Raw genomic sequence first — 13,642 nt, 5'->3', positions numbered from 1 at the left:
ACCGGAGCAAAGTCAAGTGCTGTAGCTGTTGTGTGTGTATATGTGTGCATGCGTGCTTGTGTGTGTGTGTGTGTGTGTGTGTGTGTGTGCATGCGTGCTTGTGTGTGTGTGTGTGTGTGCATGCGCGTGTATGCAGGTGCGTGTGTGCGTGCGCATGTATGTGTGTGTAAGTGCTGGTGTGTGTGTGTGCGCTTGCATGTGTGTGTGTGTGCATGCGAGTGAATGCAGGTGCGTGTGTGCGTGTGTAAGTGCTGGTGTGTGTGTGTGTGTGTGTGTGTGTGTGTGTAAGTGCTGGTGTGTGTGTGTGTGTGTGTGTGTGTGTGTGTGTGTGTGTGTGTGCGTGCGTGTGTGCGTATGTGTGTGCGTGTGTGCGAATGCATGTGTGCGTGTGCGTGCGCGTGCGTGTGTATGTGCATCAGAGGGAACAGTATGTGCAGTGCCGTGTAATGATGTGTGATTGCAGCCTCTCTGTGCAGAGCTGAGCTGAGTGGAGTGCTGGTGCCAGGGCTTTGTTCCAGCCTGGAGCCTTCTCTCACAAACCTCCACCACTGCCATCCCAGTGGCCCTCCGCCAACTCTCTCTCTCCTCTCTCCCTTCTTTCTCTCTCTTCCTCTCCTTCCCTCTCCCTCATGCCATTCTTTCTCTCTCCTCCCTCTCTCTCTCTCTCTCCCTCCCTGTAGCAGCGCCCCACTCTGTGGCCCCAGTGAACGACAATAATTAGAGTGAAAGAGGGTGAGAGGTTAACCAATCAACTTCCTCTGAGGATCGCAGGAAATGGAGGCACTGTAGAGAAATCAGCTCAATCTCTTTCTCTCTCCTTCTGTCCCTCTTTCTCACTCTCTCTCTTTGTCCCTCCCTCTCTCAATCTCTGAACTTGAAGTGAACTTGTCGTGCAAAAGCATTGACAAAAACAGGACACTCTTCCTCTCACTCTTTCTACCCCTCACTCTCTCCCCTTTTCTATTTCTTTTCTTCCCCCCTCTCAATGTCTCTCTTCTCTCTACCCCTCCCTTTCCCTCCCACCCATCCCTTTTTCTCTCTGTATCTCTTTCTCTCTACCTCTCCCTGTGTGTCTCTCTCTCTACCTCTTCCTGTGTGTCTCTCTCTCTACCTCTCCCTGTGTGTCTCTCTCTACCTCTCCCGGTATCTCTCTTTCTCTCTATCTCTCTTTCTCTACCTCTCCCTTCATCTCTTTCTCTTTATCTCTCCCTGTATCTCTTTCTCTCTACCTCTCCCTGTATCTATCTCTTTCTCTCTCTACCTCTCCCTGTATCTCTTGTCTTTCTCTCTCTACCACCCACATCCCCACTTCTTCTTCCGAGGTTTTGCGTTCCGTTTTGAACGTGGCGGATGTAGCGGATCGGTGGCGCGCCGTCAGGGAAATGGAGATGCTGCTGAATTATTAAAAACGTGCGAAGTCGTCTGTGTAGCAGTGAAACTTGCACTCTCGCTGACGCAGCGGAGACGGAGGGGGGGTTCGAGGATCACATGTGGGTTTGTTCACAGGGAAGTGGTAAGTTGAGGCGTGGTGAGGTCACAAGGACAGCAACAGTTCTGTGGAAGACACAGAGGAGGTTTAAAAAAAAAAATCTATGAATTGAATTAGCCATTTTATTTATTTTGGCCTGCACATTGATAATCGCTATCAACGCCGGCCGTTTTAGTGATTGATTTTTATTTTTTATCGGCAGGCAATGTCAGCAGCCGCTACAACACCCAAATCGATGGGGCGGTGTGCGTCTGTGAGGAATGTTCACAGGAAGTGCCAGCTCTGGACAGGAAGTGCTCCGTCATTAGAGTGGGCTGGAGGAAGGAGAGGGAGAAAGAGAGGGAGAAAGAGAGGGGAAAGGAGAGAGTGGTTTGGGCCCAAACTACACCTTTTCCGTTTCTGGTAGAGATGCAGAATATCTGTCCACACCCTTGCTGGTCCACTTCCACTTGCTGGCCCAGTTCCTGTTATTGTAATTGTGGTGACGCTGATCAGATTAGATAATCATTCATAAAAGACATGAACGTGTGTGTGAGTGTGTGAGTGTGTGAGTGTGTGTGTGTGTGTATGTGTGTATGTGTGTGTGTGTGAGTGTGTGAGTGTATATGTGAGAGAGTGAGTGAGTGAGTGAGTGAGTGAGAGAGTGAGAGAGTGAGAGAGTGAGAGAGTGAGAGAGTGAGAGAGTGAGAGAGTGAGAGAGTGAGAGAGTGTGTGTATATGTGAGTGTGAGTGTGTGGAACACTGCCACTGTGAGATCGACTTATCAGCGAATCTTAACCCTGCAGCGTTATTGCAAAAAAAGCCGCTTGGGATTTTACTGACCGCTTGTGACCTCACAACAGGTTCAGCGTCATTCCCTGGAACAGTGTGGGAGAAAAATAAAATGGAACTATTCAAAATATTATTCTTTTTGAAAAAATCTGCTTCATTTGAGAAAACCTTTACCACCTAACCACAGACTGTCGCACATGCAGAATGCAGGTGGGGTATATTTTGGGTGGGTTGGGGGGGGGGAGCTGGTGGCTGAGTGTTTGGATTAGGGGGGCGTGGGGGGGGCAGTTAGGCTGTGCCGGCTCTTTAATGTGGTTGGCGGTTGGTCTCCAGCTTCTCTGTGGGTGGCTCGACTGAAATGGCGGACTTTCCCTTTTCTTTTACTGCTATTACCCCACCTGAAATAGAAAGCAAGCAAGCCAGTGCTTTTCCAGTTCCTCACAGCCGAGATGGGGTTGTGAGATTTTGTGGGGGGGGGGGGGGGGACCTCTTATCGCTGCTACACGGGGGGGTGGCGATCGATAAGTGATGATGCCGGCAGATTTCGGAGGTCTTGTCCCTCCCGAGGGGTTGTTGATGAAAGCGTATATACCGTTTGATCTACGGCCGTGACCTGCTGACACTCTGGCATCTAATGTAAATGCTCTCCGTTAGTCGATGGATCCACCGCCCCCCCACCCCCCCCGTGTAGCAGCGATAAGAGGTCCCCCCCCCCCCCCCCACCTTTTATTATAGACTGTAAATATTTTATACACACAGGAAGCTAGCATAGCCTCTCCTTCATGTTATTGGATGCTCTGCGTGAAATCCTGCACACTGGTCGGTTTTTAAAACGAGCTATGTGACGATTATGAATGTGAAGAGTGACTTTAGCGGTCGGCGGGGGGGAGGGACTATTATTGTGTTCTAAGAGCGTGGCGATGGGACAGACCGGTCCTCGAGAGCAGGCGAAACTGCTGCAAGCATCGGGACGAAAAGGTCGACGTGATTTGCAATGCGGCGGTCGACCCGACCTGCAGTCACCTGCTTGTCTTCGGCGGGCACTTCTCGAGGCTGTGCCCTTGGTAGCTACGGCGCGCGCAGTGGCTGCTGGTGCTGATGCAGTTGTCGCGGTGATGGTTGCCGTGCGCAGGCCTTTGTGGGGGGCGATGCTCGTCCCGCAGCGATGGGAAATGAAAAACAGGGGTAGGAAATCGATGGGGGGGGGGGATTGGGATGGAGAAGAGGAGGCGGCATAGAGGAGGTGTAGAGGGGGGGATTTATCTATTTTGTTGCCTTTGTTCCTCCAGAATGGGCAGTAAAAAAAAGCTTTTTCCCCGCTTTCAGATGGTCACACAGTTACAGCCTGAGGTCATTCTATACTGCCTGCTGTAATGGCGCTGTGCTCGTAATTTACCTCAGAGAGGGAGAGAGAGACGACAACTGTGTGTGTGTGTGTCTGTGTGTGTGTGTGTGTGTCTGCGTGTGTGCCTGCATGTGTGTGTGTATGTGTGTGCCTGCGTGTGTGTGTGTCTGCGTGTGTGCCTGCATTTGTGTGTGTGTGTGCCTGCGTGTGTGCGTGTGTGTGTGTGTGTGTGTGTCTGTGTGTCTGTGTGTGTGCCTGCCTGCGTGTGTGCGTGTGTGTGTGCGTATGTATGTGTGCGTATGCGTGTGTGTGTGCGTGTGTGTGTGCCTGCGTGTGTGCGTGTGCCTGTGCGTGTGCGCGTGTGTGTGTATGTATGTATGTGTGCGTATTCATGTGTGTGTGCATGTGTGTGTGTGTGTGTGTGTGTGCCTGCGTGTGTGCGTGTGTGTGTGTGTGTGTGTGTGTGCGCGTGCGCGCGCGCGTGTGTGTGTGTGTGTGTGTGTGTGTGTATGTATGTGTGCGTATGCATGTGTGCGTGTGTGTGTGTGTGCGTACATTATTGCACTAGCGCAGACTGCATCACCATGGCAGCAGCTCTCTTGGTCCCGTTTGCTGCTGGACCCACCACCGCTCTGACAAAAGTTACAGCCGGAAACATCCGGTCTGGCAGACTGTCAGCGGACCACAAATAACCGTGCAGCCCTGCAGCGGAAAACAAAATCACCATTTCACCAACCGCTTGTGACCTGGCTACACTGTCCCTGCCTTAAATAAGATGAAACGGGCCACTATTGAGTTCGGTTGGGTTGTTGGTTGTTAAAATAACCTTTTGAGTTGCGTGGTTAAAGTCTGTTTGCAATTTATGTGATGGGGTTTGAGGAGGGTGGGGAAGGGGGGGGGGGGGGGGGGCAATGAAGGGGAACCAGGCAGGTAGGCCTTTCCACTAATACGGAGGGGGGCTACAGATGGATGAACATCAACTATGCTAATTTGGTATGCAAGATAAGAGGCTACATTTATGTACATGATGCGAATTGGTACGCAAGATGCTAATTTTGTATGTGAAGTACTATTTTGGTAAAGATCATTTGATATACATACATGATGCTAATGTGGTATGCAAGATGCTAGATTTCTCTGGTTGGTATCTTGAAGCAACAGAAATGTTGTTTCCTATAATTGTGGCAGATTAAGTAATGAGTGAAGCTAATGCTAAGTAGCTAGCGCTGGGTAGTTACTTAACACTTCTGTGTTTCTTCCTTACAGATGATGGACGACCGTCTTGGCTGATGCCCCAGAGCAGAAATGACCAAGGAGGTCAAAACTAGCAGCCGGTAACCTGAGGCATCACCAGGCTAATATGGACAGCAGAGTGTCATCAACTACGTACTGTATATAAATAATGACAATAAATAATATAATATAATCTTTTTTTTTTTTTTTTTAAGAACAAAAAAATTGGAGACCTGGGACAAAAAAACAGGCAAATGTGGACTCCAACAGTTTTAACAAGTAATAACATTTAAATACTTAAATTAAGAGGAAAATCTTAGCCCGACGATGACGGACTACAAGGACACCACGAACCGCCATCTTCGGCACAAGCTGCAGAGTTTGTCGCGGCGCATCGACGAGCTGGAGGAGGCGTCCAACAAGCTCCAGAAGTCTGAGGACGAGCTCCTGGACCTGCAGGACAAGATCTTCCAGGCGGAGGGCGCCAACTCCGCCTTGCTGGGGGAGGTGGACGTGCTGAGGCGCAGGGTGCTGAAGATCGAGGGGAAGGACGAGGAGGTGCGCAAGGCGGAGGACCTCTGCCGCCTGGTGCGGGAGAAGCTGGTGGAGGAGGAGGACCTCACCAGGGAGCTGAAGGCCGACATCGAGCACCTCCAGAGTCGCATGGCGGAGCTGGAGAAGCTGGAGGAGGCCTTCGGGAAGAGCAAGTCGGACTGCACCCAGCTGTGCCTCAGCCTCAACGAGGAGAAGAACCTGACGCGGAAGCTCTCCTCGGAGCTGGAGGCCCTCAAGGCGCGCGCCAAGGAGGTGGACGCGTCCGAGGGCCGCCTGGACCGGGCGGAGCAGGCGCTGGCGGCGGAGATGGAGCGGCTGAAGGCGCTGACGCAGGCCTTCGTGGGCGAGCGCAAGCGGCTGCTGGAGAAGCAGCGGGAGGACGAGCAGGTCATCCGGGAGCTGCGCGACAAGCTGGAGCGCAACAACCAGCTCACCGCGGCCGACCAGAGCCGCAACACCTCCAACCTGCAGGGGGGCCGGCCGCCGGCCGACACCGGGGACCTGCGCATCGAGGACGACCTGCCGCCGGGCCTGTCCGCCAAGCTGGCCCTGCGCAAGAAGAGCCTGGACTTCCTGGACGACGTGGTGGGCGGACTGCGCAACAGCAAGTCGGAGAAGGAGAGGAAGAAGGGCGGGATGCGGGACGGCCGGAAGGAGGAGGAGGACAACAAGGTGAAGGACCTGACGCAGGAGGTGGAGCGGCTCAAGAGCAGGCTCAAGCAGCTGGAGCTGGTGGAGGAGGACCTGAAGAGGACCGAGTGCAAGAACGGGGAGCTGCTCGAGAGGTTCCAGCAGGAGAGGGGCCGCAGCAGGGCGCTGAGCGACCAGATCGAGCAGCTGAAGATGCAGCTGGGCATCGGCGGAGGCATCGGCGGCGGCGGGGGAGGGAAGATTTTGGAGAACGGCAAGGCGGAGAACGAGGAGATAAACGTGCGGGGAGGGTTCAGGCAGGAGAAGCCCAAGTACCGGAGCGGGGCGGCTGAGCCCGCAGGCTCCAAGCACAAGGCCCGGGACCTGTCCCCGACGCTCCAGCGGAAGGAGACCAAGCTGCGGTCTAAAGAGCTGAGCCAATCGGAGGAGAGCTCGCCCAAGATGTCGCGCAGGGCCCTCAGCCCCGTGCACAAGAGCCGGAGGGGCCCAAAAAGCGGGATGGAGGCGAAAGAGAAGATGGCTTCCGCCGGTGATGGCAAGAAGCCCTCGGTCCTCAGCCGCTACCCTCCGGCCGCCAACGACCCCAAGCCCTGGAAGGCGCCGGCGGGGTTGATGACGTCCGCGGCCCTGAAGCCCGCGAAGGTCTCACAGCTGTACGCGGGCAGCGACAGCGAGTCCAACAGCTCCGACGTGCTGGCGGAACACCCAGGCAAGTCCGGCGGGGGGCTCGGGGGCGTTTCTCTGCCAGAAACGAACCAGGAGATCCAGGATCCGTTAGCTGCCGAGGGCCACCCCAACAAGGCCAATGGATCGTATATGGCCTACAAATCCCAGGTGTCCTCGCACCTGACTCCTGCCGATCTCGGGTCCGAGGGCCACTCCTCGGCCTCGGAGACGGAGTCTACAGGGTCCCGGCGCTCTGCGGGAGACCCAGAACCCCTGGCGAGCCAAGAGGGCACTGGAAGTGCTAGACCAGCCGCCGCTTCCGCCAAGCACTCCCGATACTCCCGTCTGCAGGACTCGAACTCCGAGGGCTCCTCCCCTCGAAGCTCCTTTGACGAGGAGCGCACCCTAGTGACCACAGAGGGAGGGTCTAGCTCCGAGGCCACGCCCACTCACACGCCGTCGGGCATCGAGATCCGCCGCGTCTGCAGCCCCCGGGAGGCGCTGCGCTCCAAGGCCGTCATCAAGCCCGCCATCGTGGAGATCGACCGGAAGGAAGTGATGTCGTCGGGCGGTGCGTCGGAGCCCCTGGCCGCCAACGGAAAGCCCAGGATCTCCACCAAGCCGGCGTCGCTGACCTGCACCTCCACGGGGAAGATGACCAGCAGCATCACCATCTACCCCAACGACCCGGGCTCCTCCCGGACTAGCAGCCGGAGTTCCAGCGTGTCCAGCGAGCCGCCGTCGTCGGCGTCCCGGGAACGGCACACCTCGACGAGTAACATCATCATCACCCCCGGCGACCACCACCGGAGCACCGTCTCCATACCCTACGAGATCTCCATCCCCAAGGCCGAGATCACCCTGCGGGAGCACGACAACGAGGAGGAGGGCGACGACGACGACGACAGCAACGTCGCCACGGAGACGTCCCGCGTGGAGACCCAGCTGGTGTCCCGCAGCAGCCTGACCCTCAGGTCGCCGTCGGACGCCGCCGCGACCCCGGACCTCAACAACGACACAGAGTCCGGGTTCGAGAGCGGCAGCAGCAGCACGACCACCGTCGCCAGCTGGAGGAGCCATCGGAACCAGCCCTCGTCCTCGTCCCGGGACTACGGTCTCCCGGACATGCGGAACGTGACCGTGCGGAGCACCTTGCGGACCCGGGGCGGCGCCGTCTCGGTCGACGAGGCGGCAACGGGCAGGTCGAAGGTCGCGGACGGGTCGGAGGACGAGGCGGAGAACAGCGCCACCACCTGGCGGGCGTACCGGGCCACCACGGTGCTGGACGCGGAAGAGACGCCGGCCGCGGCGACCGTGGCCGTGGCGACGAGGGCGGGCAAGCCCAGCCCGGCCGAGGTGTACATGCAGCGGATTAACAGCGCGGCTGGCGCCAGGGAGCCCCCCGAACCCGTGCGCCGGACGAAAAGCGCCATCTCCCCGTCGGAGGGGTTCCGCAGGAGTGTCCCCCATGAACCCGTCACCGCCCAGGAGCTCCAGCCCTGGAACCGGCCACAGCCCACGGTGAGTACCACACCGCAGAAACACAAAATAATACGATTTCAAGCCTCAATATAAGACTAAAACACTTATTTATTTGACCTATTTATTTGGCGGTCTGTAGCGTAGTGGTTAAAGGTAAATGACTGGGACCAGCAAGGTTGGTGGTTCGATCCCTGGTGTTGCCACAATACGCATAGCCGTTGGGCCCTTGAGCATTTACATTACATTATTGGCATTTGGCAGACGCTCTTATCCAGAGCGACGTACAACAAAGTGCATACCCATAACCAGGGATAAGTTCGCTGAAAGACCCTAGAGGTAAGTACAATTTCAACTGCTACCTGTACAACAAAGATAAGGACAAGGGCCATTTTTTTTTTTTTTTTTTTTTTTTTTGAACAAACAAACAAACAGAGCAAAAGTCACCAAAGTTAACTATCCAAACACTGCTTACCTAGCCAACTAAAATACTGATACACAAGTCACAGAGACAACAATTAAGGTTCACAGGGAGGTAGGGAGGGATGGGGAGAGGTGCTGTTTGAAGAGGTGTGTCTTCAGCTTGCGCTTGAAGGTGGGGAGGGATTCTATTGAGCAAGACCCTTAACGCTGCATTGCTCCTGGGGAGGATTGTCTCCTGCTTAGTCTAATCAACTGTGCGTCGCTCTGGATAAGAGCGTCTGCCAAATGCCATTAATGTAATGTAATGTAAATAAGACAAAAACGTTGCCAATGAGGTAAGACCGTTTGACTCATTTCAAGATTTGCCAATGGAATGAGGAATTCTCACATGTCAAGCAAGCATTAACTCAAAACGACTTAATATTTTCTACTTGAAAGAAAAAAAACAATAAGATCTGATGTCATAAACGCTTGTTAGAAGTCTTTTCTTTTTTTTTTCGCTGCATGCAGCTGAGTAAACGTTAGACTTCAGAGACATGGGCAATAGCAACTGTGAACTGCCTCAAGGGGAAGAGAGCCACTTACTTGAAGCTCCATGTGACCGCACACGTCAAACAGAGTGGAACCGGTAAACCAGTTCAGGCTTCAGGTGAAAATGAGGCCCTTTACCTGTGGCCTAAAGTACACATGCAAAAAAAACTTCAGCAGGTTCACAAAAGCATCAATAAGTCTGTGAAACAGGTGTGTCTGACTCTCAGAGGTATAATAATAATAGTGAATACATGGGCCCCCCAAGAGAAAATAAGAAACTTTTCTACTTTTAAGTTCTTTATTTTACATTGTTCATGTCGCAATGACAAGGTAAAAACCTTGGTAGAGTTTCAAACCTGTTGCTGGAGATCTACCGTCCTGTAGGTTTTCACTCAAACACAGCACAACTCATTCAACAGCTAGACAACTTGTTGAGCGACTAGTTCATAGAATCATGTGTGCCAAATTAGGGTTGAGATGAAAACCAGGAACAGGGTTGGGAACCAGTGTGGTCGTCAAGTGTGGTGAGAGAAACGTAATTTGGGCCGAGCGGTGTGCTATGCTTGCTGGGAAATGGCACTACAGAGACAGCTTGTAAAGCGATTGGTGGCCTGGGCTTGGGTTGGGGGTGGATCTAGTGGGTCTCTGGAGATCAGAAATGTCATCAGGTGAGATGGAGAGGACCAGGATTGAGGAGCCTGGCCCGGGATCCAGAAAATGGAGGTGGATCCAAAAAGCAGCTACGGAATGAGGCACTAGCGTTTGCATGTGTGTCCATGTTTTAACCTACTTACATATGCTCTCATTTTCACTCTTCCGCGACAGTACTGGCACGATAAATGTCGAAGTGGTGCTCACCGAAGTTTATAAATGATGATGGTTTTTCTAAGACGGAAACGCGGATTTAAGTTCGGCAGGTTTTTCTGTTTGTGTTGGTTACGGCACATTGCACTCATTTAGCAGATGCACAGTGACTTATAATGCGATATTGGAGAAACAGAAGTGTACTCAAGACCTGGCTAACAACATTCCCAGACCGGCAAGTTAGTACATTAAACTGTAACCCTAAACCCATAAAAACGCCATCATCTGAATTTGTACCATGGGGGGGGGGGGGGGAGCATCAGGAGTGGAGCATGAAATTCTGGGCCCTGTGCAAATATGCAGTCTCTGTGGGCCATTTAGAATCGTAGACCAAAGCAAACTTTTGGCCTTTTGAGGCCCCTGTTGGCCAACTCCAAGGTTCTAATGCTATACTTGGAACAACCACTTGTGACAAGTGTTACAGGACAAAAATTAAGCATTTATGCTTCGCCGAAGGTCACCGATGAGGATTCTATTGTCTCTCTGACAGGTAAAAAAAAAAGAAAAAAAAGAGACGTATCCATGACGATGGCTTTCAGTGTTCCGTCTGGCCGATCCCGTCCAATCAACACTGTGCGACAAAGTGTGAGGTTGTCCGAGACGTAACGGAATGCGCAGGTGCGCAACGCAATTTCCAATTGACAATGTGTCTTTTTTTTGTCATAAGACACATAAGGCCTCAGGTATTGGCTGTAGGGGTTTAGTGACAGGAGTAGGCACCAGGAGTAGGCTAATCAGATTCACTAGACTAAGCCGAGGCCAATCCCCCCTGGAGCAATGTGGGGTTAAGGACACAGACCTTATTGTGGCTGCAGTGCGTCTTGAGCCCTCCAACCTTCTGGGTCCAGGTCATACACCTTAGCCACTATGCTATAGACTGCCCCCCATTTCTTTTATAAAAAATACAAATTAAAAATAACTTGAGTGTCGGTGATGGCTGGGTCTCTGTCGAATTTGGGGACTTAAGTCTCTGAGCGGGACATGAGTGTCGGTGATGACAGAGCTGCAGTTCTGTTGAAATCAGCCCTCAAGCTGCACATCTGCGGAGTAAAAAAAAAAAATTAAAAAAAGGAACGCGGGTCTGCTTTAAATAACAGCTTCACGCCACGCGAGAGAGAGATGAGAGAGAGAGAGAGACGTTAAAAAACAAAAGAAGAAAAAAAATAGGAAATGCACTCGGGCTGTTAAAGTCGAGGAACAAATTGAGAGTCCGCTGCGGCGTGTTTCGCTGGGGGTGGGGGTGGGGGGGAGGGGTCGGTCTGACTAGGGGGGTTTATGGGTTAAAAATCACGAGGTGGCAGAATTGAACCCGGCTTGCCAGTCGAGTCAGGATGGCAGACACCCCGGGGGGGGAGCGCGCGTGCCTCCCAGGCTGTCCGAGGGGATCTAAGTTCAGCTCTGAGGAGTCGAGAAGTCGCAGAAGAGCCACAGGAGGACGCAGTGCTGTTAAGACTTTTTTTTTTTTTTTTTTTTTTTTTTAAGAGAAAAATATCCACTCCCCCCCCCCCCCCTAACGAACGAGATCTATAACTAGGCCCTAAAACCGGTAGATTGGGGCATTTCAAGTGCTTTATCAAAGGCTTGTGAGCAGAAAGGTTTTGTCTCTTCGGGCTACAGGGCGATAAATCAGCTCTTCCACATGTTTGAGCGCTTGTAATCTTTTTTTATTATTTAAGCGGCGAGAGTTAAAGGGGAATCATTTTTCGTCTGCGCGTCGCGTCTGTTCCAGGAGGCTGCTGAGGGCACATGTACGTGCACGCAGGAGGGGGTAATAAACACACCGATGATGTCTGGGATCCGAATGATCATGTTACTGAACACCCAGCAGCTGTCTGACTGCTGGCCCGTTTGTTTGATGATTTTGGCTTTGCATTTTTGACAGGTTTAATTGCAGTAAGTATGAAAGTGAGCTTCCCCAGTAGATCTCATCTCTCATTGGTTGGGCCTCAGTATGACCCCATTGGTTGAGCCACTGTGTGTCCTCATTGGTTGAGCCTTGGTGTGTCCTCATTGGTTGAGCCTTGGTGTGTCCTCATTGGTTGAGCCTTGGTGTGTCCTCATTGGCTGAACCTTGGTGTGTCCTCATTGGCTGAACCCTGGTGTGTCCTCATTGGCTGAGCCCTGATGTGTCCTCATTGGTTGACCTCGGTGTGTCCTCATTGGTTGACCTTGGTGTGTCCTCATTGGTTGAGCCTTGGTGTGTTCTCATTGGTTGAGCCTTGGTTTGTCCCCATTGGCTGAACCTTGGTTTGTCCTCATTGGCTGAGCCCTGGTGTATCCTCATTGGTTGAGCCTTAGTGTCTCACATTGGAACTAACGTAAACACTCATACACATGCTAACACACACACACACACACACACAGCCTTCACCCCCAGTCGAGACTTTCTCCACTGACTGACAGGCCAATTAAGCAAGTAAATGAGTGACATCTCATTAGCACTGTAATTAATGTCTCAGTGGGGGGCCAACAGGGACCCTAATCTTCCTCCCTTTAATTAACCTCCGAACATGAATAATTAAATCAGTCCCATGGTGCCCCCCTCAAGCAACAGAAACACCCATGCCTCTGTCCTCCCCCTGAACGACGCCACTGCAGTGTATGCTGGGAAGGGGCCATCGGGGTCACTGGCCGTCCTTCGGGCCGAGGCTCAACCAATGGGGACAATCTGGGTTTGATTGGTGGGGTGTGCGATTCGCGGCGCTCTGATTGGTGGAGTGTGCCGTTTCCGGGTCTCTCTGATTGGTGGAACCGCGGGGCTAAGCCAGACTGATTGGCTCTGTAGTCATTAGCATTGGGAGAGCACATGCTCTCGAGGGAAGGGATGGGACGGGATGGGAGGAGAGGAGAGAGTAAGGACAGGACAGGAAAGGAGAGGAGAGGAGAGAGTGAAAGGTGAGATGGTGACGTTGGGTAAAGGCATCGCTCTGTTCGGGTTACACCTGGATAATGACTGCGGCCTCAGCACATGAACGAAAACCCAACGCTAAAACTTTTAACTGCTAATGTTCCAAGATACAGTTTCACTCAGCAGTGACCTTAACTTTACAATCACGTCTAAGATCATAGCTGGAATATGTTATATATAGATATATATATATATATATATATATATATATATACACACACACATACTGCACTGTACATAGTGTCATCTCTGCAGCACCCCTAGTAACACCCCCCCCCCACCCCCGCCGCCATTTTCTACAGTAAATGGGAGCGTGTCAGGCTGGTGAGTGATGCAATATCTGGCTCCATGATATTTTTTTACCATTCAGGAGTTAATATCCATGGCTGGGGCTAAAAGAGAGGCTGTCACAGTACCCACAGGGGGGGATTTAGCGCTTAGCGGAACAGGGGGGGCCGCTGGACGATTACACGCGATTTCGACTCGCCTGTCAATCACTGCCCGCTGTCCGCCGTCCACAGGCAGGGGCTTGGGGCGAGGGCCGGAGTGGGATGGGGAACTCTGAGAGATTTCGGGGTGCTGATGGCCGCCTTGGGGCTACCATGGGAATACATGGAAATTAGCATAGGGATAAAATTCCTCCCTATTTTGGAAGTATTTTTTTCCCCCCCACGCAGAAGAGCGGTCACTGTGTGGAATAGTTTGCCAGGTCATGTAGTGGAGGCAG

General features: G+C 52.7%; 1 protein-coding gene across 1 annotated transcript in view; it reads left to right on the top strand.

Moving 5' to 3' along the window:
- Positions 1 to 13,642, top strand: part of luzp1 (leucine zipper protein 1) — a 53,527-nt gene that overhangs the window by 35,538 nt on the left and 4,347 nt on the right. The window contains exon 3 of the mRNA XM_061262754.1: positions 4,872 to 8,231. Within this exon, the coding sequence (XP_061118738.1) occupies positions 5,166 to 8,231 (3,066 nt within the window). The 5' untranslated portion in view covers positions 4,872 to 5,165. The remainder of the gene's footprint in view (positions 1 to 4,871; positions 8,232 to 13,642) is intronic.

This window comes from Conger conger, chromosome 1 (genome assembly GCF_963514075.1).
Source record: "Conger conger chromosome 1, fConCon1.1, whole genome shotgun sequence".
Classification (NCBI taxonomy): domain Eukaryota; kingdom Metazoa; phylum Chordata; class Actinopteri; order Anguilliformes; family Congridae; genus Conger; species Conger conger.
Note: the sequence above shows the minus strand (reverse complement) of the source record. Positions and strands in the feature narration are given on the sequence as shown.